The sequence below is a fragment of the Cricetulus griseus genome, chromosome 10 (assembly GCF_003668045.3).
Source record: "Cricetulus griseus strain 17A/GY chromosome 10, alternate assembly CriGri-PICRH-1.0, whole genome shotgun sequence".
NCBI classification, from domain to species: domain Eukaryota; kingdom Metazoa; phylum Chordata; class Mammalia; order Rodentia; family Cricetidae; genus Cricetulus; species Cricetulus griseus.
In genome coordinates this window covers 17,740,478-17,764,475 of record NC_048603.1, presented here as the reverse complement: position 1 = coordinate 17,764,475, position 23,998 = coordinate 17,740,478, and the positions used below count along the sequence as shown (strand labels likewise).

Genomic DNA, 23,998 nt, shown 5'->3' with positions numbered 1-23,998 from the left:
GGGTCAGGAAAAACCCAGCAGCTGGGCATAGGAGAAGCATCACCCCTGGGATCTAGCAGCCCTGGTTCCAATGCCCATGCTGCATCTGCTAACTTGTGCTGTGGGAAAGTTACTCAACCTTCCTGAGCAGTTGTGACATTTTTGAAGTGTGGTTGATAACATCTATCTTGCATTTGTCTGTGAAAATTAGCAATATTGTTAATTAACTGCCTGTCAAACTAAATGCTTGATAAAGAGGAGCTGCTGTTGCCACTATCTCACAGCAAGGGCAGTGGGATGTTGGTCTGAACGAAGATTTTGTATTCCTCCTATACAGCCATTTTGCGAGATAGGGTTTCTTTGCGTAGCCCTGACTGTCCTGGAATTTACTTTATAGCCCAGGCTGGCCTTGGACTCAGAGATCCACTTGTCTCTGCCTCTGCTTCTCCAGTGTACACCACCACTGCACAGCATAAATTCAGCTTCTTTTTATCAATTTTAGTTGCTTGCTACTTGTCTCCCTGTCTTTAAAATATCTCCTTCCGTTCTGTTTCATGCCATACTTTTCTGCCTACTCATTCTGCATTTTAAAATCTGCAGTGCTGAACTTTCTTCTCCCAAGACTCTCAGAAATTATCAATAATTCAGGAAACCTCCTTCTTGTCTTACATTTCTGTTTCCTCCTTTGCTTTTGCTATTCTTGAGTGCCACATATGTTGCCAGTCTGTCAGTCTGTCTATCAATATAAAGTGTCTGACATAGTGTTTACAAAGTAGCTCCTCCTTATAAAAGTCAGTCTGCAGTATCTGTTGAGTGTGTAGCATGTATCAGGTCCCAAGAACAGAAGGGAGTAAGTCTCTATTTCAAAAGTATGCTCTGGCAAGGTAGACAGGGAACAACATATCCGCCACCAAGGGGACCAGTCCAGTCACTGGGGTGATGGGGCACTAGATATTTAGAGAGGCCATGATCGGGAGGAAGGGTAGCCATTTCCTTCTTCATCATTCTGCTTCTGCTCTGATTTTAAATCTTGTGATTTCTTTTTTTTCCCCTCTTGATTTTCTTTTTACTGGTCACTTTCTTGTTACCTGTTCTCATGCCTCTTCCTACATCCTATAGGTCCCCAGCTTCCCATTTTCAAGAGTAGTTGATATAATCTTGTTATATTGCTGCCTTCCTGGTGATTTCTTGTTCCATTCTGACTTTTTGAAATTTTTCTTGCCACTTCCTGGACAGCGAAGTGCATCTTTTGTTATTTTTACCATCAAAAGACATTTCTCAAAAACAAACCTTGTGCTTTGACATCCTGGGGTTTTGTTTTTTGTGTTTGAAGAACAGTAGGTCTCAGATGCATGTCTGAGTAGAATGTAAGTTGGTGTTTAAAATGATCAGTTTTATTTATATAATTTTGGTGGTGGAGATGAGCTTTGTGTGTGCTAAACACACAGAGCACTCCTGAGCTATACCTTCAGCCTCCGGAAGCTTTTCCTGTAAGAACTGGTCTTTATTATGAGAGTGTTGGTTTTAGGAAATGACACTGACCCCTAAACTGTGAGCAGTGACTTCCTTCAGCAAAAGAAAATCTGCAGTCTCCGGGTGACTGTGGAAAGTGTACTGCATTTTGGTTTCCTATTTAGATCTGAGAATGAATTGTCTGTGTCTTCTATTTTCAGGGATGACTCTGTTCCTGAAGACAACATCTGGAGAGGCATCCTCTCAGTTATTTTCTTCTTTCTCATCATCAGTGTGCTGGCGTTCCCCAACGGTGAGTGATGAGCGATACCCTGATCTGTTGTTCTCATGAACATCATGCCCTTCTGACTTTTTGAGATGCAAGTTGTCTGTAAGATGGGTTTTGTGTAGCCGTCACAGGCACAGACTCAGATGGCAGATTGCCTGTTCTGCCTCCTCTGAGCTCTGGCCCCCACTGTCCTTAAATGTGTTTCAGTTTTTCTGCTGTCTGATGGGGATAACAGGAAGACATTGTGAGAGCTAACTAATTAATAATGTTAATCCCATGGGTGGCCTTGTTTTTTATTTCTCTAACAAAACGTATGGGGATTTGGCGAGGCATTTGTCTCACAATAGAATTATATACAAGAAGGGGACCCTACCTAGCAAGACTGGATTTGATATTTTCTAATGACCCTTTGATGATAACCAGGGTCCCAAGAGAACTGCATTATTCATTTTGAGGGCAGCACTCAGTGATCTCCCACTAGATAGATCCTGACTCCTGCCTCTTCCACTAACTTTTAATATTACTACACTGGAATCAAGCTCCTGACACACGAACCCTTGGGAGCCAAACTGCATGCAAATTGTGAAGAATTGAAAGTTTTTTGTTCCTTTTGTTTGTTAGTTGTATTTTTTGGCGGGGGGGGGGGGGGTCTGGGGGTGGGATGGGGCAAGATCTCCCTATGTATTATAAGGCTGTCTGGAACTGCCTACACAGCACAGGATGACCTTGACTGGTTGATCTTCCTACCTTGGTCTCCTAAGTGCTGGAATCACAAGTGATTTCAGGAATACACCACCATGCCCTGCTCAACTGTTCTTTTCCTTGATGTTTTTTATTATTATTAACAGCTGTACAATACTCAGTTATTGTTACTGTTTTTTTTTTTTGCTAAAGACAGAACTATTGTATTTATTACTTAAACAATTTTCCATCTGCTATCACAGTTATCTTTGCTGATTGTGCATTTCGATTGGGCAGACATTTGATGATTATAGACCTGCTCTGTCAGGATTGGGAGAAAGAAGGAAAAAACCTTCCTTGCTTGCTTCTGATTAACTCATACCTTCCCTCTGAAGTGTTCCTTATAAGCTACTATATTTTGTTCCTAATCCTTTCCCGTATCTCCTTTCTAGGATACTCTGTGCTTTCCTGTGTACCCATTTCTAAATGCTCAGTGCATCTATCTTTCTCACACGTCTGAGATCTCAGATTTAAAGTGTCATCCTTCAAGATGTATTCACCACACAGACTCGCATGCTTCAGCAGATTGCTGTGTGTGGCACAGGAGTCTCATTCTGAATGTTACTGGGTGCTGTTGGACGTGGTCTATGGCAAAGGCCTTCAGGTCTCCCAAGGTGGTGGCAGTTAAATTTTGTTTTGTTGTTTTGCTTCTCCTGTGTAGCACTGTGTTTATAAAATTATGGTAGTTTTTGCTGGTAGCATAGAAATCAAGACAGTAAACCCACAACTCCTAGTTTCTTCAATAAGGAAAAAAAGTGGCCTGTTATTTGGAAGCTCAGTTTAGCTTAACTGACATTTTAGCCTGTATTTGTTTTCATTTGTGTGGTACGTGTGCTCGGGTGTATACATTCACAACTGTCTGTGTGTGGAGTGGAGGCCAGAGGTCAAACACCAGCTGTTTTCTTGGATCAATATCCATCTTATATATTGAGACAGGCCTCTCAATTGTACCCAGAGGTCGCCGATTCCTCCAGAGATGCTCTGACTCTACCGCTTCTGCTGGGTTTACAGGTGAACCATCATGCAGGCCTCACACTTTGGGGACGGCTTCTCTACCTGCTGAGCCATCTCTCAAGACCCAACTTCAGCTTTTAAATTAAATTTACCTTTAGTGGAAATCTTACACTATATGAACCTACAAACCTTATGCAGGTATAATACTTGTTCTTTTTCTTGATGATTGATGGTTAGTTGATTCATAGTTACTAGGATAGGAAGACAAGATTACATTATTGACCTTGCTGTAAAATTTCCTAAGAACAACCCCCAACTCCCAACCCCCCATGTCTTTTTGGTGCTTCAAGCTTTCATTTTCCTCCTTATATGCATCATTTAATGTCTTCAGATTTTAAGCTTAGAAGGAGCTGTTGGTCATTATACAGCCCCTTGTTTCCTTCAAGGGCGCCATGTTGGAATGTTGCAGAGGTATCCAGTATAAGTGTCTCCCCTGTACTGTTCAACTAACGTTCTCATTCAAAGGTGGTATAAAAAATACAGCTTTCTCAGAGGTCACCTTTTCATAGTTGGAGGTATATGTGTTTGTTTTCTGGTTATTTTGAGCCCAGAGCTTTCTGAAAATTCAAGGTGAGTCTCAATAGCCCTGATTTGCAAGTGTCTTTCCTGGTGCTTCTTCAGAATCTGAGCACTGGGGGTTCTTTCACAGATGCCACAGGCATGGATGTGGAGGGATTAAATTAAATCTATTTGAAGTAATTGGTATGACTTCTGGGTTTTCCTCCGTTCTCCAGTGAAGCCCTCCAGCCGTGCCTTCTCTCATCATGGGACTATGGTCAAGATGTGGGAAGATAAACCCGTGCTATTGGTCCTGGTGTATTACCTTCTTCTTAGCCAAACCGTGGCAGACTCTAGAGTCCAGGTGAAGAGAGAATCACCAGTCTAGAGCTCATCTAGTTCAGCCCGCTCAGTTTATAGATGAGAAAGCTGAAACCTGTGACTACTGGGGTCATCATCTGAGGTCGCTTGCCAGCCCTGTCTGCCTGGCTTTCAGGATTGGGTCTGTGTGTTCCTTCCTTGGCCTTGCTCCAGCCATCTCTCATATTAGGTGCGCTCTGTGCCGCCTTCACCTGACTGTAATATGCTCCCCTTCCTTCTGTTTCCGTTCCTTCCTGTCAGCCTTACTTTTCCCATACTGTAGGCTTGGCTGACCTACACATAGCATGCTTTAGATAATGTAGGTGAAGGTTAGTGTGGTGCTGCTCTGCTACCCACAGATGGTCTATGATTGGAAGAAGCTAGAAGATTGATCTGAGCCTTCCTGTGAAGAGATAAAACAGGATCTGCGCTTCAGATAAATAGCCCAGGCTTGTGAGACCAAGAACTTAGTCAAACCCATGAGAGTTAACATTAACCTAATTAACTAAAGAGCTGCTGCATTAATCATCCAAACGCCTCTTAAAGGCCCCTCCTCCCTGAACCACCACAGCAGCAGCCAACTGAGGCAGCACTCAGATTTCAGCATGTATTTCTAGAGCTTTCAGGGGACAAACCATATCAAACCAGAGCACCAGCCAGGCAGGCAGTGGGATTCTCTTGGAACCATGCTTGCACAGCCTCCATATTTAGGTAATTTGTTTTGTAAAGGTCACTTGTTCACACTTTACATAAGTGGTAAAAACTCATTTTTTTTTTTCCACGTGGAAGAACACTTAGCTTCAGGTGGTCCCTTCAGAAAGGCTTGTAGCCTTTCCCTTAGCTCTAGAGTTCAGGTTGCTGGCCTTCCCAGGAGGCCTCCCAGAAGGGCACATTCTCAAGTAGAGTATCTATTACATGACTCATCTCTGGCACTAGTATTGTTACCTTTATTCTCTGTTCTTCCCCGCCCCCCCCCTTGTCACCTGTACCCAGATACATTAATGAAAACGAACATGAGAATGGAGTCCCAAACTCCCCGTATTTTCCTTCAGAGACATCTGGGGACATGCCTTCAAGAGGATGGCATACCCAGAATGGTTTCCTTTTGGCAACTTCATAGGCATTTGTCCAAATGCTTGTATATGACCATGTACTTCATCTTGCATGTGTGAATTCAGATATGATATCAGTGTGGTAGTTTTGGTCTTCTTTCATGGACAAGGGCTCTGTGATTATTTTATTAGAATCTGAATAGCGTGAGTATCAGAAAACCCTACTTGGAATAGCTTAAAGGATAAGGAAATTGTGTTACTCTCTTACATCACTTTGAGTTCAGAGAGGCCCTCGAGCTTGATAACGCAACAAGTGGCTGTAGAGAGACCCACACTCTTCACCCCTTCTTTGTCATTGTGAGCAGTTAACCCTGGGCCTCTCTACCCAGATGGCCTTAAGCTGACACCCAGGGCAAGTATTATCCAGCAGTAGCTGAGTGAGCTTGGATGGTTTTCTATGTTGTTAGAAGTGAAGCAACCTGTCTTTGATTTTTAATCATCATCGCATGTATGATGGGTATGCATGTATGTGCCCATGTTGATGGGGGTGGGTGCAGGGACATGCATGCTATGAGTCAGTGATAAGCTTGGGTGTTTGTCGGCGTCTTTGTTGTTTGCCATTGCATATGTCAAGGCACATGGCTTGTGAGCAGAGTCTTCTGCCTCTGCCTTCCATCTCAGCATTGGAACCCTGGGATTATAAATGGATACTGTTGCAGTCAGCTTTCTGGGATTTGAACTCAGGTCCCCACATCTGCCTAACAAATGGTTACCCACAAAGCCGCCTCCCGAGCCTCCTGCTTTTGATTTTTGAGACACGGTCTAGTTATGTAGCCCAGACTGGCCTTGAATTCCTAACCCTCTTGCCTCAACTTCCAGTGCTCTTAGACTATATAGGCTTGTCCCTTCTTGGAACCTCTTTAGTGTCCTTGTTCTCAAGTCTTTGGGGCTAGAATTGGGGCATGCACTTCTTCTGCCCAGTCCTGAGGACAGGAACTTATAATTCGCTGAGTCCAGTGGGCATGTAGATGTACAATAGGTGTGTGCTGCCTGAAAAGTCTCAGGGGACTAGGATTACCTCTGCTGGTTTAGAGTGCACCTGAGTTAGACAGGAGAGGGGTGGACACTCACCAGAATCCCTTTGGCTCTGTGTGTGTGTGTGTGTGTGTGTGTGTGTGTGTGTGTGTGTGTGTGTGTGTGTTTGGTTCCTAGTCTTCCTAATCCTGTAAGGGGGCGTCATTCTATAGGGAAGTACAGTATAAGAGCCCTTGGGAGGCCCGGGAAGGAGAGGGTATGATGTCTACCTCATTTCCCCTGCCATCTCCTCTTTTTCTACTCTCCATTCTTCTTTGTTTCCTTTAGGAGACAAACAACAACAAAACCTGGAAACTTTTAAGTTCTACCTCTATCCCAGGATAGCAAATGATCATCAAGTGCAAGTTTAATTTGAACTAAAACACCCCATCCCTGGGGTTAGACGGAGCCCATTTGAATCTGCAGTTAGTGATGAGACTTCTCAGCAGAGGACCTTCCAGTGGCTCTCTAGCTTTTGTGGGCCCGGGGTATATTCTGTAATAAAGGCCTCCCCTCAAACTCTGTGATCTCTCAGGACTGCATCTCAGTGACTCCAGCCCTGATTGGCAGACTGTGTGACTAGAGGCAGATTACTTCATCATTCTAACCCTGTTTCCTCATCATGTTGTTCCCCAAACCTGCTCACAAAACCTACTTGACACGATTGTTTTGTTTGATACTAAACAAACAAAAAGAGGTTGTACTTTGCTACTTCTACAGTGAACTCTACTGGAACCATCCTTGCCATGACCCCCAGTTCCCAGATGAGGGTGCCGCTAACCACTACTGCCCCTGCTGGCTGGAGTCCCAGAAACAAGGAGGGTAGCTCTGAATCCTTCCCTGTTTTGTCCCAAGCTACTGAAGTCAGTTCCAGCACAGGGCAACTGAAGGCAGAGCCTTGCTGTACCTGCCTGGCATGTCCCTCTTGGCATGTAGGGTTCATAATTCTGCAGTTTTCCATGGTTAAGAAGGCTGCTTGAAAAGGCGTGGGGAAAGAAAAGAGAGAAAATAAAAATTAACAGTGGAGAGCCTTTTTTACTGTTCTCTGTATGTAGATTAACAGAGCTTTCTTTTGTGGCTCAGTCCAGTTTATTCTAACTTCATGTCCTCTCTTTGCAGGTCCATTTACCAGACCTCATCCAGCCTTGTGGCGAATGGTTTTTGGTGAGTCCCGTTAGTAGATGACAAAATTCTTTCTACTTTTAAAACAATCTTTTCTTGCCTGGCAGTTGTGGTGCACACCTTTAGTTCCAGCACTCAGGAGGCAGAGGCAGGCAGATCTGTGAGTTCAAGGCCAGCCTGGTCTACAGAGCAAGTTCCAGGACAACCAAGGCTACACAGGAAATCCGTCTCAAAACAAAACAAAACAAAATCTTTTGTCTGTGTAGCACAGCACGATAGTGATTTAATATCACAGCTTAAAAACAAACAGAAATCCAACTTTTTAGTATACCTAATACAAAAATGTTACTAAGATTCTTTGATAAGAAAAATGGTTGCTGAGAGTATAAATTCCCATACACAGGCACCAGTTCTGTTCCATGTGCCTGCTTTTAATGCTTTTGTTTCTTTGTGTACACAGAGCTTGGCTTCAGCAAATGCCCCTATTTTCTGACTTATTTTGCTTTACTCATGCAAGCTCATGTTCATGCTAAGAGCACATTTATCTTATTAGCGTCTGTGGAAGCCCAGCAGTGCGGTTTCTAGGAATTTGGAAAGTAAGAAGCTTCTGGAAGACAGAGTCCTCATTCGGTCTGAAGTTTGTTATTAAGAATATAAATATCGAGTCTTATTTTTACTTGATTCTGTCATCCGGAAAGTCAAATGGCCTGAATGAGTGTAAAATAAAATTTTAATACTTAGAGTGTTTGTCCTTATCATGCCTAAGTAAGACATACAATAAATTGTAGGTTAAGGCAGTGTATCCTTGCTTGGAAATGTAAGAGGTTATTCTGCTAAAGTTGCCCACCTTACATCCTTCAGCTAGTAAAGACAACTCTTCATCTTTGTTTGTTTTGTTGTTTTGAGACAGAGCTGTGTAGTCCTGGCTGTCCTGTGGCTCACTATGTAGATCAAGCTGGCCTTGAACCTGTAGAGATTCCCAAGTGCTGGGATTAAAGGTGTGTACTACCACACCCGGCAACTCTTCACCATTTCGAATTTACTCCAGGAAGTTTTTACCAGCTCTTTTCACTGCGTATGTGACAGATTTGAAGACCTGAGGCTATCCAGGAGGATAAGACAAATAAGACCTTGTCCTTGGGAGCCCCCTCCTCCAGCCAAGGGCCAGAGGACAGCTATAGGGAGCAAACGATTAAAGTAACCAATAGTCAAAAATTATAAACTGTTACTAAGCATTTAGCTAGGTAAAACTGGGTGAAGTGACAGCAACTGAGTGGCTGATTCCACTGGAATAATGAGGAAAGGCCTGAGGGAGTGACTCAATCTAAAATTTGGATGCAGTAAGGGTCTGTGCATATTAGCATAGTGGGGGAGCCAGGTCCTAGATAAAGAGGCTGCTGAGGTGGCCTCGTGGCTGGAAAGTACTTGGCATTTTACAGGCCCAGGTGGGCAGGGAAGAACAGTGAGTAAAAGAGCAGAGAACCAGCATAGACAGAAACATTCAGGCTTGTGGGCAGGCTAAGGAGTGTGGTGTAAAGGATATTGGAAGCAGTTCCCCAAGGTAGTTGTCATGTATCAGAAAATGTTCCTTGGCTGGGTTGGCCTTGCTCTACTGGGGGGCGGGGGGGCCTCAGTGCAGTGTTGTCCTTGGTGAATGGAGAGGGGTTGAGCTAGAAGGCTGGGGCTGTAGCCCTCGCTAAGGATTCATTCCAGATACACACATCCTCTTCTCTAGGATGGCTATTTGGAGATGAGAGCTAAGCCAAATTTGTGATTGAAGGCGATAAGTATGACAGAACCTGGATGCCCTGCATCACTGATCTAATTCCAGCAGGCTTAACAGAAGAAATGACAGCCCCCTCTGGTGGCAGGGTTGGGGGGTGTCAAATCTTTTGGAAAAGTAACATACAAGCCTTTGACTTGCAGTGTGTTAGTGGCTTTGCTTTTTTGTTGTTGGGTTGATTTTTTTTTGTTTTGTTTTGTTTTTTGAGACAGGGTTTCTCTGTAGCTTTGGAGCCTGTCTGGGAACTGGCTCTGTAGACCAGCCTGGTCTCGAACTCACAGAGATCCTCTGCCTCTGCCTCTTGAGTAATAGGATCAAAGTTGTGCACCACCACCACCTGGCTAGCTTTACTTTTTTAAATGACATGGGGTTTGTTTCTTTAGGATAGCCATTATGATAGATGCAATTAAAAAAAAAATACTTGTCACAGCTAATTTGAAGGGTAAGTCTCCAATAGAATATGAAAGTGTGACCCACCTGTAATCCACTCATTCACCTTCATAAAACATTGTTTCCTTCATTTTTTGCATCAGATCCTCTCACCAAAGAAAATACCCGGCTATGATAGATTCTCAAAAGGCTACGTTGTGATTTTCATGTGTACCTTAACTCCAAGCCACTGGGTCTAATTAATGTGTGTCTTTCCTAAACTTGACCTTGTTTTGTTTCCACCAGGCCTCAGTGTGCTGTACTTCCTCTTCTTGGTATTTCTCCTTTTCCTGAACTTCGAGCAGGTTAAATCCCTAATGTATTGGCTAGATCCCAATCTTCGATATGCCACCAGAGAAGCAGACATCATGGTATGTACTTGTTAGTTGTCCTGTGATCTTGGTAGTGTCCGGGATGTAGGAGATAGAGTCCACATCTTAAGCTGATCCCTTTCCTTATTTCCTGGGTGTATAGCTAAAAACTGGATCTCAGGGTGCACCACTGTGTAGATTTTCCAAAGCGATGTCATCCAGGAAAATGAAAACCTCTCATGAAACAAAGGCATATGCTAAGAAGAATACACACAATATACACACGCCCTCCATATGGCCTTGGTCCTGAATTCTGCTTGTATCACTTACTGTTCTGCAAGGTGAAAATGGTACTTCGTGTATTGAACAGATTAATGATGGCTATGAATCCCATGAGGCCTGCGCGGTGCCTGGCACATAGGGATCTCTTCAGCTACTACTGTACCAGTCAGGGTCATGCTCAGCCTCTGCTATAGTGCCTGAAGCCTGGTGCTACAGTCTTCCACCTGCTTGCCATAAAGGGTCAGATTTCATTTGTTACATGTTTAGAACACACATGCATGAACCCTTTGTAGTGTTAGCTAAGACAACTATTATTTTGACTTTCTTTTATTGATAAGACTATGTATTTGGGAGGAAAAGTCAACTTTTTTTTTCTTTATACTCAGGGCTATCATTTCTGTGATGAGATATTACGGGTTTTGCCTACACGATTCAGTTTTCCAGCTCTTCTGACACCAGCAACACTACCTTCATGAACTGTTAGTTCCCATAGCTAAGAAGTCAGTCCTCGGGACTGCCTGTATTCCATGTGAGTCACAAGTCTATACTGCCACCGGAGCTTCTGAATAGACAGCCACACATAGGAGCATTGCACTGTCTTCATGACTTCAGCCTGCAGGACTCAAACGATGCATTTCACCAATTCATTTAAAGGGATATGGAATGGGATACAGATGAATAGCCAGAGAAGAGGTACTTGGCTTGAGGGCTGGCAGGGTTCCAAATGCAGTAACTTGGGCCCCTTTAGAGGTAAGGTGTACCACAGTCCTAGCCTGCAAATGTGCCACTCTCCTCAAAGCTCTCCAAGCCCTACAGTTGAGCGGCTTTCGTGATGGTTTTGTCTCGGGATGCAGGGTGGGACTGGAAATTTGGCATCTAATCCTTTGTCTTTTGAGTGCTGAGCTCCCATCCAGGAGATTGCCTCATTAGAGTAAGAAACACTCCAGACATTCTGGGATTTCCAAGGCATCAGGAACTACCTCTGAAACAGTTGAAAGACCATTAGTGCAAAAGATGCTCTCAGCACCCTTTCACCTCAGGAGCCTGCAAGGGAGCCAGGGGCTAAAACCAAAGTCAGTAGCTGTTGTTTTTTTTCTGTGACATTCTCATCTAGTGTTTTGCATGCCTACTGTCCAGTGCAAGCTGGTGGTGTTCTGGAGAAAGAATAGGCATTTGGGCACAGACATTTGCTCTGGTAATTACGAGATAACGAAGGGATTAAAAGATCAGGAAATAATCTTTATCACTGAATGCTAGAACCTTCTTGGGACGATAATTCTTTTTTTGTTGTTTTTCGAGACAGGGTTTCTCTGTGGCTTTGGAGCCTGTCCTGCAACTAGCTCTTGTAGACCAGGCTGGTCTTGAACTCACAGAGATCTACCTGCCTCTGCCTCCAGTGTGCTGGGATTAAGGGCGTGCGCCACCAACGCCTGGTAGGATGATACTTCTAAACGTTTACTTTCCTGGGATTCTCAATGAAAGCAAAAACAAGGGTTCATTACAGTCCCAGTTAAAGTTGATCATTGAAGGACCATCAGGGCAGGAACTCAACCAGCAGCAGAGGTTGGAGTCATGAAGAAATGCTGGTTACAGACTGGCTTCTTTCCTTGGCTTGCTCAACTTGCTTCTTGTACAGCCCAGAACCTGCCCGGGAGTAGCACTTCTCACAGTGGTCTCCTAATACAGAAAATATCCCACAGACCAATCTAATAAAGACAGTTCCTCAGCTGAGTTCCCCTCCTCTCAGGTGACTGTAGTTTGTGTCAAGCTGACAAACACCTAACCAGCACAAGGCTGTGGGATGGTATGGTAGTGTGAATATAATTGACCCCCATAATATCATAGGGAGTGGCACTTTTAGGAAATGGGACTTTATCGGCGTGGGTACAGCCTTGTTGGAGGCAGTGTGTCACTGTGGGGGCAGGTGTTGAGGTTTCCTATGCTCAGGTTATGCCCAGTATCTCAGTTTGATTCCTGTTGCCTACAAGATATAGGACTCTTAGCTATTCCTTCAGTCTGCCTGCATGGGCCCTGCTCCCTCCCACGATGATAATGGACTGAACTTCTGAAATTGTAAGTGAGCCACCCCCAAATAAATGTTTTCTTTATAAGAGTTGCAGTGGTCATGGTATCTCTTCACAGCAATAGAACCCTAACTAACTAACTAACTAACCCCTAACTAACTAACTCCTAACTAACCAACTAACCCCTAACTAACTAACCCTAACTAACTAACCCCTAACTAACCAATTAACCACTAACTAACCAACCCCTAACTAACCCTAACTAACCCTAACTAACCAACCCCTAACTAACCCTAACTAACTAACCCTAACTAACTAACCCCTGACTAATCCTAACTAAGACAGATGGGATGGTACTTCCTGCTCCATTATTGTGCTGCTACATCATAGTTAGTGCCATCCCCGATATCATCCATTGTTTCAGCTAACTTCAAATCAAAAATATTCAGAAGGGTCGGGTGTTGGTGGTGCACGCCTGTAATCCCAGCATTCAGGAGGCAGAGGCAGGCGGATCTCTGTGAGTTCGAGGCCACCCTGGTCTCCAGAGCGAGTGCCAGAACAGCCTCCAAAGCCACACAGAGAAACCCTGTCTCGAAAAACCAAAAAAAAAAAAAAAAAAAAAAAAAAGTTCAGAAGGGAAAATTATCACTTTACTGAACATGTACAGACTATTTTTTTTGTCACTATTCCCCAAACCATTTAGAATATTTCTACTGGACATGTAACCTAGAAATTACTTAAAGTATATAGGAGGATGTTTGTAGGTTGTATGCAAAAGCTGTCATTGTATATTAGGGATGTGAGCATCTGGATTTTGATATCCTTCATGTATTCTGGGACCTATCCCTTGGGAGAGAGGAGGCAACCAAACTACTATGCCTGCACCTCAGGGGCCTCCAGAGGTGATTGTTTGGTTAATCTACTCTTTAAAATTCTAATACTAGGATATGCAACTTGGATCTTAATAGTTTTTTTTTTTTAATGTCTTCCTGTAATGAAAGCATAAATGTATGTTCAAAGCCCCCAGAAGCACTTTCCAGTCTGTGATTATGCTAAGAGTTGCCACTGAAAACAGACACTCCCAACCTAGGTCCTTGTCGAGCCCTTAGCAGCCTATTCCAGAGCAATTATCAGGTGAGAGGTTGAGGAATTCTGGGCTGGTGGCACCTTGTCACTCTCCTTAAATTAATAGACATGTGGCTTTAGCCCCCGGTTGTTTCAGTGTCAGCCAAGAAGACCCTATAACGAGAACACATTGTCGCAGGACCTGGGACCTTGCTCTAGGATTGCAGTGAATGAAGAGATTGATAGGACTCCAGCACGCCTACATTTCCCGTTCAATTTAGAAAGGCCTCAGTTTACAAGTGAGTTAGTGTAAGGAGGGTTTCTAATTGATAGTTTCTGAATGACAGTTGCAACACTGATGAAATGGGAAGGAAAGTAATTCGGCAAAGGTTCAACATATCTTTAAGAAGAGACATCACATGTACCTGGCCACTGAGAAGCTGAATAAAAGCTGGCAGTGAAGCATAAGGATTCTGGTAGACTTGGAAATTTAAAAGCACTCTCTAAAAATCGTGGTTGAAAATTTGTAAATTCCCTGTGACAATGAAAATGCTGAGAAGATATGAGTGAGGGAGGGACTTCTGGGGAAGATGGAAAAAGCTGAACTCCCTGACTGGACAGGAGCTGATTCACTCCAAGGGAAGAATCCCCCACCCCAAAAAAATGTATTACAAAAACTCAAAGCTGAAAGTTCTGCAGCCTTTAAGAATGTTGGTTCCATTTCTAATCTTAGCTCTGATATATTGTATATTTCTGAGTAATTTTAAATCTTACATTTGTTATGCAAGCAGTTACCATGTCTGAACTCTTTATGTTAACCAGGAGTATGCTGTGAACTGCCATGTGATCACCTGGGAGAGGATCGTCAGCCATTTTGATATATTTGCATTTGGGCATTTCTGGGGCTGGGCCATGAAGGCCTTGTTGATCCGTAGTTATGGACTCTGCTGGACAATCAGCATCACCTGGGAGCTGACAGAGGTAAAGCATGGATGGGGGGTGGGGGCAGGGCCACGCAGTCACAGGGTATGTGGAGGGAGCTGCAAGCCGTCAGGTGGTAGTCAGCCATTTCATCTTCCAGCCCTGTGTACAAAGAGGAAATCCGTGTAGGAGTGAGTCACTTTGCCCACACGCCAGCTTTTCCTTTTGAGATCTGTAGAACTGGGTGTTCTGGATGACAAGAGGAGGTACTTTATCTCTGGTCATGATTTCTCAATAGAGCCCCACCCATTACCTGTGATCAAGTTAGTGCCCATCAATTAATGAGAGCTATACCCTGAGAAACTACTAACAAAATGAAAGCTGAAGAACTACTTACAATTAGATTTACATTCATTAATCATTCCCAGCACACAGACTTTGGCTATGGACAGAGTGTATTTCTCAGTGTCAGCCACTGTTGACCTGAATTTACAGAGGCATTCCAGTGAGGTGGGCTTCTATCAGTGTACCCACCCAGTCTGGGAGGCCAGAGTCTAATCAAGCTACAGGCAGGGTTGCTTCCTTTTGAGCCCTGCTGTGATCCTTCCAAGCCCCCCCAAGAGCCTTTACCCCCCCCCCCCCACAGTCTTTAGCATGCCTTGACTGACAGAGGCCTCACTGTGATCTCTGACTTCATCATCAGGTAGCTTTCTCCCTGTGTGTCTGAGCTTTTGTGGGCTTCTTTTTTATAAGGGCATGAGTCACAAATGGATCAGGTCTTACTTGACTGCAGTGTGACTCAGTCAGAGTGAGTCCATCTCGTCCCCACAGTCCAGCTATGTCACCACTGTAGCACTTGCCCAAGTCTGGTTTATTTTGAGATTTTTAACATTGCTGGATACTGAGCTTAAACTTCCTGTTATCTTACCACCATGCATACTATGGTGCCTGCTGAAAGATGACGTTGCTGGGCACTAGTACTTTAAATGTCCTGTTGAGCCTTTCAGTTTCCTTCACTGTGCCATCAGCAGCCAACCTTCTGCATTGATTGACTGATTGATTGATTGATTGATTGGTTTTTCGAGACAGGTTTTCTTTGTGTAGCAGTCTTGCCTGTCCTGGAACTCTCTTTGTAGACCAGGGTGGCCTCTAACTCACAGAGATCCACCTGCCTCTGCCCCCTAAGTGTTGGGATTAAAGGTGTGCGCCACCACTACCAAGCCCAACCTTCTGCTTTTACAGTTGCTCACTGATTGGCCACCATACCGAAATTGTTCCCAAACACATAGCTTGCATTCTCAGGCTTCCAATTTTGAGGATTTTTATAGCACTTTGTTGCCAGCTTTGAAACCTTTCTGTTTATTCCCCTTGAAGATACTTTTGTGTGTCATTAGCCGATGTGACTCATTGGGGCGGCCACTGTTATTTGAAAACCAGGTTTTTGTTTTCTTTGTTTTGTTTTTAAAGGAGAGCATTTGAGTAAATGTTGTTTGCAGGATCCTTTCAATATAAGAAAGCAAGAGCCTGTTTCAGACTTTGTTAGTGTTACTTTTTTATACCTTTGGGGAAAAGGAAACACATGTTCTGAAAGTGTGTTATTATAAAGAGTGTATATGCCTGGTGCTTCCATGGCAGTGTTTTCCCAACTGTCCTCTCTTGTGTCCCTCAGCTGTTCTTCATGCATCTGCTGCCCAACTTTGCCGAGTGCTGGTGGGACCAGGTCATTCTGGACATCCTGTTATGCAATGGTGGTGGCATCTGGCTGGGCATGGTTGTTTGCCGATTTTTGGAGATGAGGACTTACCACTGGGCAAGCTTCAAGTGAGTCCTCTTTGGAACCTTGGTCACGTTGTTGTGTATGGATTGGGCTTTACTACAAATGAGTTAATTTAGTATGCTATCACAGTAATGGATGAATGGTGCGTTGGTCATTGAAGCACAGATGATTATAAATCTGATTCCAAACATCCTTTGAGAAAATGATACTGGGTGTAGTGATTCACAAGCGTCATCTCAGCACTTGGGAAGCTGAGGCAAGAGGATTATGCAAATTCAAGGCCAGTCTAGGCTATAAAGTGCCTTTCATGCCAGCTTGGGCTACACAGTGAGACTCTGTCTTAAAACATGAAAAATATGTATAGAAGATGCTAAATCATTTACCATTTCATCTTTGAGCAACCTTTTGATTCAAAATAATTCTCACAGCCACTCCTTTAATTTACTTCCTCAGCCTGAGTCCAAACTCTTATCCATAGATTACACGGTCTACCCCTAGGCAAGGCTTTTTCAATCTTTATCAGACTGTTGTTTGAGTGAGCTCTTAAAAAACATTAGGTTTGTCCTGTCACACACCCTGTCTTATTTGGGGATTTATTGCTGTGAAGAAACACCATGGCCATGGCAAGTCTTATAATGAAAACATTTCATTGGGGCTGGCTTACAAAGTTCTGTGGTTTAGCCCAACATGGAGGCATGTAGGCAGGCATGGTGCTAGAGAAGGGGCTCAGAGGCTCATCATCCAGATGGGCAGGCAGCAGAGAGAGAGAAAGAGAGAGACAGACAGAGAGACAGAGAAACAGAGACACTGGGCCTGCCTTGAGTGTCTGAAACCTCAAAGCCCACCCTCCCCCCAGTGATGCACTTCCTCCAAAAAGGCCACACCTACTCCATCAAGGCTGTGCCTCCTAATGGTGCCTCTCCCTATGAGCCTATGGGGGCCATTTTCATCCAAACCACCACATAGGTCTGTTGTGGCCTCTCTAGTCTTAAGTGCAAAGTCTCTTTCTGCAGGCTGGGCGGACAGCCTTTTCCATGTCACAGCAGGAACCTAAAGTCCCGTAGCCATCCACAAACTCCTTCACTAGGGGCTTGGTGTGCATTGTGGAGACTAGGCTAGTCCTGCTTTTCCTTTGCTGATCCTGATTGCTTGTCATCAACAGGAAAGCTTACCTTGACCCAAGTTTGAGGGTCACCCCCCTGCTCTGTGCTTGTCGGAGGGCAGTTAGTGTCACCGCCATTACGTCATTCTGTTTTACTCGTAGCTCCATTCATTGCTTCATTCTACTTCATTCATTGCCCCTTAGCCTGTGGGAGGAGCCATGGTTGAGGAGAAGAGAGCTAAGCTACGATGATGGAGGCAGATGTTTTTATTACATTAGGAAGTTTATATCACAAAATACGAACATTTCCCCAAATCAGCCAATATTCCTCCAAAAGATGATTTTTTTTAAAGGACTTTTCCATATATATTTCAATGTATGCCCAAACCATAAAATAGTAGCTGGTTCATGGTCATTTAGTTGTTTCTAAGGTTTTACTGAAAGGCTACACTGAAAATCATGATGTATCTCTATGTGCATTTCTAGTCCTTTCTCTCTCTTTTTAATTGTAAGCTTCTTACAACTAGAGTTCACTGATTTACAGTCTCACCCATTCTGAGTGTGTACATGTGTTCATTCACTGTTTCCTCGAATCTATTTTTAAACCTTTCCAGTTTATCCCACATTGAATTGAAAGGATTTCTGCCTCCTTCTGGAGTTTCTCTTTCACTGCCTTTTGTTGTTCAAGAATGCTTGCAGGTTGCCACGAATGGTCCTTTAGCCTTCCATTTTGACATATCCCAGCCCCACAGTAGCTGGACTGAGCCCAGTACCTGCGTATGCTAAGCAAGTTCTCTACCACCAAGTCCTACTCAGCCCCCTTTCCATCTCCAATCACATTAAATCGCTGTGGTGGCCTTCAGCTCACTCTATAGCCCAGACAGACCTTGAATTTGTAATCATCCTGCCTCAAGCTTTTAGTCGCTGGAATTGCAAGTCTGCCCACTGGGTACCACTTCTTTCAGTTTTTTGATTGTGTGTTTTTCATTAGAAAAAAATATATTTGATCTATCTCAGAGTTTTTGTTTATTGTTTGTTTGTCTGGGTTTTTTAGTTTTGTTTTTGCTTGTTGGTTTTTTAGATGGAATCTACAAACATAGCTTAGGCTGACCTTGAAACCCATCCTCCTGATTTAGCCTCCTACTTGCTGGGATTATAAGCCTCCACAACCATGTTTAGCCTAGGTCAGATTTATATGGTTATGTGTACAAAGGAGAGATTTTTATACCTTTTGCCCTTAATTATCTAGTTTATCCTCTTTAGCTTACTAACAATCCCTTCTTTGCCATTGACTTGAGGCCTTTGTAATTATTTAAAAGTGATCTACTGTGTAACAGTATCTGGGCTAGACATTGCTCCAAGCAAGTGGAGCAAAGTGCCTCTTTAGCACCTTGCATCAGTCCCAAGGATAGACACTGCACCTCTTTTTGGGATGGTCAAGGTGAGGTCCAGGTTTGGTAACTTGCATAAGGAGGCATGATCACTAAGCAGTGGAGTGCAGATTTATACCAGGCCGACGACACGTCCCTGTATTTATGCATTTATCCTCCCAAGTTCAACTTTAGAACCATTTTTGTCAAGATGCCAGATATAAGCCCACACTAAACCAAGGCTCAGTGTTTTCAAAGCCACATTAAATATATAAATGAATATAGACTGAACTAAATTAAACCCTTCAGTACATTAAATAACCTGTTTCTGGATTGTAATGTGTTTCAGTTTCTGTTTTGTTACATTTGGCATTTTGAAAATACTCTGTTCTTGCTTTTGAGCCTGTAACCCTGCTCCTCCTTGTCCCTACCCTCAGGACACCAACCTGGGGCAAGAGAGTCAGGGATAGGGAATGGGGACAAGAAACGAAGAAAGAACGACTACAAGACAGGATTCTGATCAAGTGGCAAACTTTTATTTTTTTTCTCAGGCTAGCTTATAAAGTCAGCAGAGCAGGATATGGGGAGGGGTAGAATGGGTTGTTTGTGAGCCAGGTGTTAGTGTAGGCAGGATATTAGGAAGCCACAAAGAGGATGTTTGGCAGGATAAAGAGTTCATGAGTAAGAGGTCCAGGAAGGGGTTGCCTAGGTGAGTGAGCCTGTGGGTGGAGGACTGGGTCAAGTTGTTTCTTTTCTTGAGCTGAGGTTCTAAGGAGCTGCTATGTAAAGGTTAATATACAACTATGTGGCCAGCCAAGAATGGCCTAGGATCTCCTGCCAAGCCCTGAGATTTGGCTCCCAACACCTCCTTATGCTGGGAAGACACATAAGGAATGTGGATGAAGGGCCTGACCTGCTTTGCCACTGTCTTCTACCTCTCTCCTTCTGGAAGGAAAGGTCTGGAAATTTGTTATCTATGTCATTGACACTGAGCATCCAGTCTAAACACAAAAGTCCTCAGTAAAAAACCTCTGTGGAATTATACTACCCACCAGGTGTTTAAATGGCTTGGGTTTCGGCTTAACTGGGCTAGTCGGAGGGCTGGCAGACCTTGTTCCTGTGTTGACAAAGCTGATCTACACCATCTTTGAACCTAAATCTATTCACATGCAAGATAGATTGTTGATGACAGGAGTCATTTGAATGTGTGATTCCCAGGATTAAACTCATGAAGAGTTAGACATCACTGTTACCACAAACTCTGGGGAGAAATAAATGACTTTGGTGAGCTCAAGAACATGAAACATGAGCCCTTTTATAATGACACCCTCTGGGGAGACAGAATGGGAGGGAATAGTATCCTTGCCCCATGTACATTCTTCCTGGGTGCTTCCAGGTCATATCTTTAATTCCTGTTAACTTCTTTTGACACCCTTCACAAACTTAGCCCCCTCTTAGCTCAGCAGCACCCTGAAGCCCCCCTCCCCCCAGCTTCCAGTATACTCCTGTGACCTAGGCTTCCACTAGGAAGGGTCCACTCCATTCTGAGGAGTTGCTAGAATATCGTCAGTGCAGTTTTTCCTTTTTCCCTCTTTGTTACCCCTGGATTTTCACGGTTTCCATTCTTTTCTTCCAGGGACATCCATACCACCACAGGGAAGATCAAACGTGCTGTGTTACAGTTCACCCCTGCTAGCTGGACTTACGTCAGGTGGTTTGACCCTAAGTCTTCCTTTCAGAGAGTGGCTGGGGTATACCTTTTCATGATCATCTGGCAGGTAATGCCCATTCTAAGGGGTGGGTGGGGGCAAAACATGATTCTTCCTGGAGGCTAGAATTAATGGTAGATTACATTTCACGTCAGCTGGACACTTTGGAAGAGAATTTGTAGCTGGCATATAGGGTAATGAAAATCTAGGTTACTGTCTGAGGAGTTGCTTCAGTGTGGAGACATTTTAAAACTGGATTCTCTGAATTACAAATTAGGAACTGATTTCCTGGGAAAGGTCATATTTAGCACCCATCACCCAGTGAAGTAGGTGTAACACTGTTTTGAAGAATATTTTCAAAACCAAAGGAAATATGTGAAGGTTCTTTTTTTTTTTAAATTTAATTTGTAATTTTAGTTTTTGCAGTGCAGGGTATAGAATTCATAGTGTCCAGAGAATGTCCTGGAACTCATCCTCAACAGATGCTGGGGAAGTTGTTTATAAAATTGAGACAATAAGTGGGTTGGCATTGAGTTTTGTCTTTTCCTTAATTAGAAGGAAGCATGACCGGGTTTTCTAGGGTCTTGCACCCTGAATACTTTCTTATATTCCTAATTCACTCTCTGGTATACAAAATTGTATCTCAGCCTTCCCCAGTTTGTATAATGTTCAGAAAGCTTTCTCAGCTGTGGAAATGGGACCCATGGATTATGTGAATCTTGTAGAAAATTGGGGGAGAGAAGCATTCCAGGTAGAAGAAATCTCAGTAGTCACTGGGGAAGGATTCTCATATCTCTGGTTTTGGAGACAGACTTTTTGTTTTGTTTTGTTTTCTTCCTGTCCCCAGGGGTTGTCACAGCTTCTGGAGACTCACCATGGGAAAACACATGTTGCTTAAAAGTTCTTGCAGAATCATCAAACATAAAGTTTTATGACCTTCCTACGTTCACTGTATTGAACATGTGCATACACCACACATAAAATAAGAATATAAATAAACGGTAATTTCAAAAAGTTAAAATATGGTGGGAAAGGTCAGTGCATATCACTTTTAAGAGTGAAAAATCTTGTTCACACATGGAAAGCAATTCCTTTCCTGATAGACAGAGTTTATATTTACAGAAGTACAAGGGAGTAAATCACTACTGTGGTTTGCAGAAGTCACTCTGCCTCCTTACTTGTGAGGTCCGTATCTGAAGATTCAACCAACCACAAATAAGAATACTCTCAAAAAAAAAAAAAAATCCTTACAAAGTGGGAGTGGCGGCACACACGTATAATCCTGGCACTCAGGAGAGTGAGACAAGAGGGTTTAATGCAAGTTCAGTACCAGGTCAGCCAGCACTGCAGAGCAAGACCCTGTCTCAAAACGCCGCCGGCAAAAGTTCTGTCTCTGCCCTGAACACACACACTACATGCCTCTGGTAGTCAGTTCTCAGATGGACCTCAAACATCTTTAGGTCAGTTGCTGATCTGTCTATAGTTGGGCTTTAGACTGGCCTGAGCTCCATAAGGCTATAGAAGTACTGATTTGTACCATCTGTCCTGACTGTCCCACATCAGGTCACAGAGAGGAGCCAAGGGACAGAAATGCAAAACAGGAAATGTTTCAAATAGCTGATGACCTTCCCACCACTCCAGTCATATATACACACGCACACACACGCACAGCGACCTGCTCCCAGTTGGTCAGTAGCTATGTATTGTCTGTTACTACTTTATCAATCCCTGGGAGACCCCATATGTTTTCTGAGAATGCTTTGGACATACTGGTTACTCTTAGCTCTAGAAAGCCTGTTTAAGGAATGTATGCTCATGATGTAATGTGGCACAGGGTGACTGGTTTCTCTTTTCTTCAGTTGACTGAGCTGAATACCTTCTTCTTGAAGCACATCTTTGTTTTCCAAGCCAGCCACCCCTTAAGCTGGTGTAGAATTCTCTTCATCGGCTGCATTACAGCTCCTACAGTGAGGTAATTCTGTCCAGCCCCGCTGCCAATTGCTGAAGAAGTGTGCTTGCTTTGTGTTTTCATCCCTAACATAAGGGCTGTCACATCAACTAACAGATTTTCTGTGAAAATGTTATTCTAAGTAACTGTCCAGAATATCAAGAATGTGTTTTGATCTGAGACCTCAGTACAACAGTGAGAGTTTTTAAAAGAAAGCAGTCACTTAGTGGCGTTCCCCTAGAACTACCCTTGTTTTCAACAACTATGCAGTCTGTCCCTGCTCGTCTTCTTACATCCTGTTACAAAATATTAAAGGTGACACTAGGTTTCCTAAAATGAGATTATTGGTAAGTAGAAAAGTCTGTGTGCAAAATATATTATATTTCTTTGCCACAGAGTCTCTCAAACCCTCAAGGGAACCCCCCTCCCCAAAATGGTGAGCTCTCAGTTCACTTGCCTTCTGCAGGCATAGACAGGGCTCAGAGTATTTAGAGGTTCCAAATCTCACTATCTTATTTGACACCCACTCACCAAACATAGTCAGTCCATATTGAAATGTGTGGTACCTGTAAACACACATTTCACACGGGTTAATTCAAGAGGTATACAAAATACCTCATTCTAGTATTTTGGTATAGTTTATATATGGGTCACTTTATTAAAGTGACTTTTGTCTGTCCTTATCTTGATGTGACAACTAGAAACATCTGAAAGGGTCTCCGGCTCATACGTAGTTCTGTCACTGGGTGCTGCTCTGAGCACTTGAACACTCTCTGCAAATCCTGTCAGCAACATTCAGAATCCTGCAGCTAAGGTGAAGTGCAGATGGGGCTCTTCCAGTTTCAGCAAGGCAAAGATGTTTACGTTTTTACTAGTATAATCAACACCAATAACCCTGAAGATGCCAGAAGAGACAGTTGAAGAAGCCTGGTGCTGACCCTCTGGAGTGGTCTCCACTCTACAGAGGGGCTGGATCAGGTCCAGGTTGACTTGCTTAGGGCTATGGGAATGGTGCTGGACCAATGCTGTCTTTGCCAACAGTGTGGTCCTGTAAGCTGAGCTCCCTTCACTCCCTCCCAACCCAAATTCAGAATCTCTTACGGGAATTTTTGAATAACCCTGGCTGGCTGTTCCCTTGAGTGGAACTAGACCAGGCTGCTGAAATATGGTAAGCAAGGCAGGGCAGGTTTTTTTTTATCCTCTCTGTCGAAGCGATGCCATTGCGCAGAACCTTGGCCTGTAGAGGTGCTCATGAATTCCCATTCTGCTCTTTCAGACAGTACTATGCTTACCTCACTGACACACAGTGTAAGCGCGTTGGGACACAGTGCTGGGTGTTTGGGTGAGTATCTGTGATTGCAGGGATTTCAAAACATTTTGAGTCCCTAAATTTCTTTGAATATTTCTTGTTAAGAGTCTTCCATCATAAATTCCCCATAAAGGAAGTTGATCAAGGTCAGAAACTATTTCCCAGAGAACTCAAGAGTCCTTCCTTTACAAAATAAATTAGATCCAGTATGGATTAGTTGAATTTCTCCAAACATGTTTCAGTCTGGGACATCATCCTGTCCTAGGCTAAGCTACACTTCATGTTATTTCGACCTTAGAAAGTCCCTGTGAAACAATTTACTGCATACCAAAGTATATTATTGCTCCAAGAATTAACACAGCCTAATTATGGGAACAAATGCTGTTT

At 43.5% G+C, this 23,998-nt stretch overlaps 1 protein-coding gene across 2 annotated transcripts in view; it reads left to right on the top strand.

Annotated features, from left to right (window-relative positions):
* Positions 1 to 23,998, top strand: part of Ptdss1 (phosphatidylserine synthase 1) — a 46,193-nt gene that overhangs the window by 8,318 nt on the left and 13,877 nt on the right. Inside the window, exons 2-9 of one of the 2 annotated variants that reach the window (XM_027431538.2) lie at positions 1,653 to 1,744; positions 7,579 to 7,623; positions 10,040 to 10,164; positions 14,298 to 14,456; positions 16,066 to 16,217; positions 20,282 to 20,423; positions 22,214 to 22,326; positions 23,579 to 23,644. In XM_027431538.2, coding sequence (XP_027287339.1) covers positions 1,653 to 1,744; positions 7,579 to 7,623; positions 10,040 to 10,164; positions 14,298 to 14,456; positions 16,066 to 16,217; positions 20,282 to 20,423; positions 22,214 to 22,326; positions 23,579 to 23,644 — 894 coding nt within the window. Of the gene's footprint in view, positions 1 to 1,652; positions 1,745 to 3,590; positions 3,614 to 7,578; positions 7,624 to 10,039; positions 10,165 to 14,297; positions 14,457 to 16,065; positions 16,218 to 20,281; positions 20,424 to 22,213; positions 22,327 to 23,578; positions 23,645 to 23,998 lie in introns of those variants that run through there. The other variant, XM_035449688.1, reaches the window with a different exon arrangement.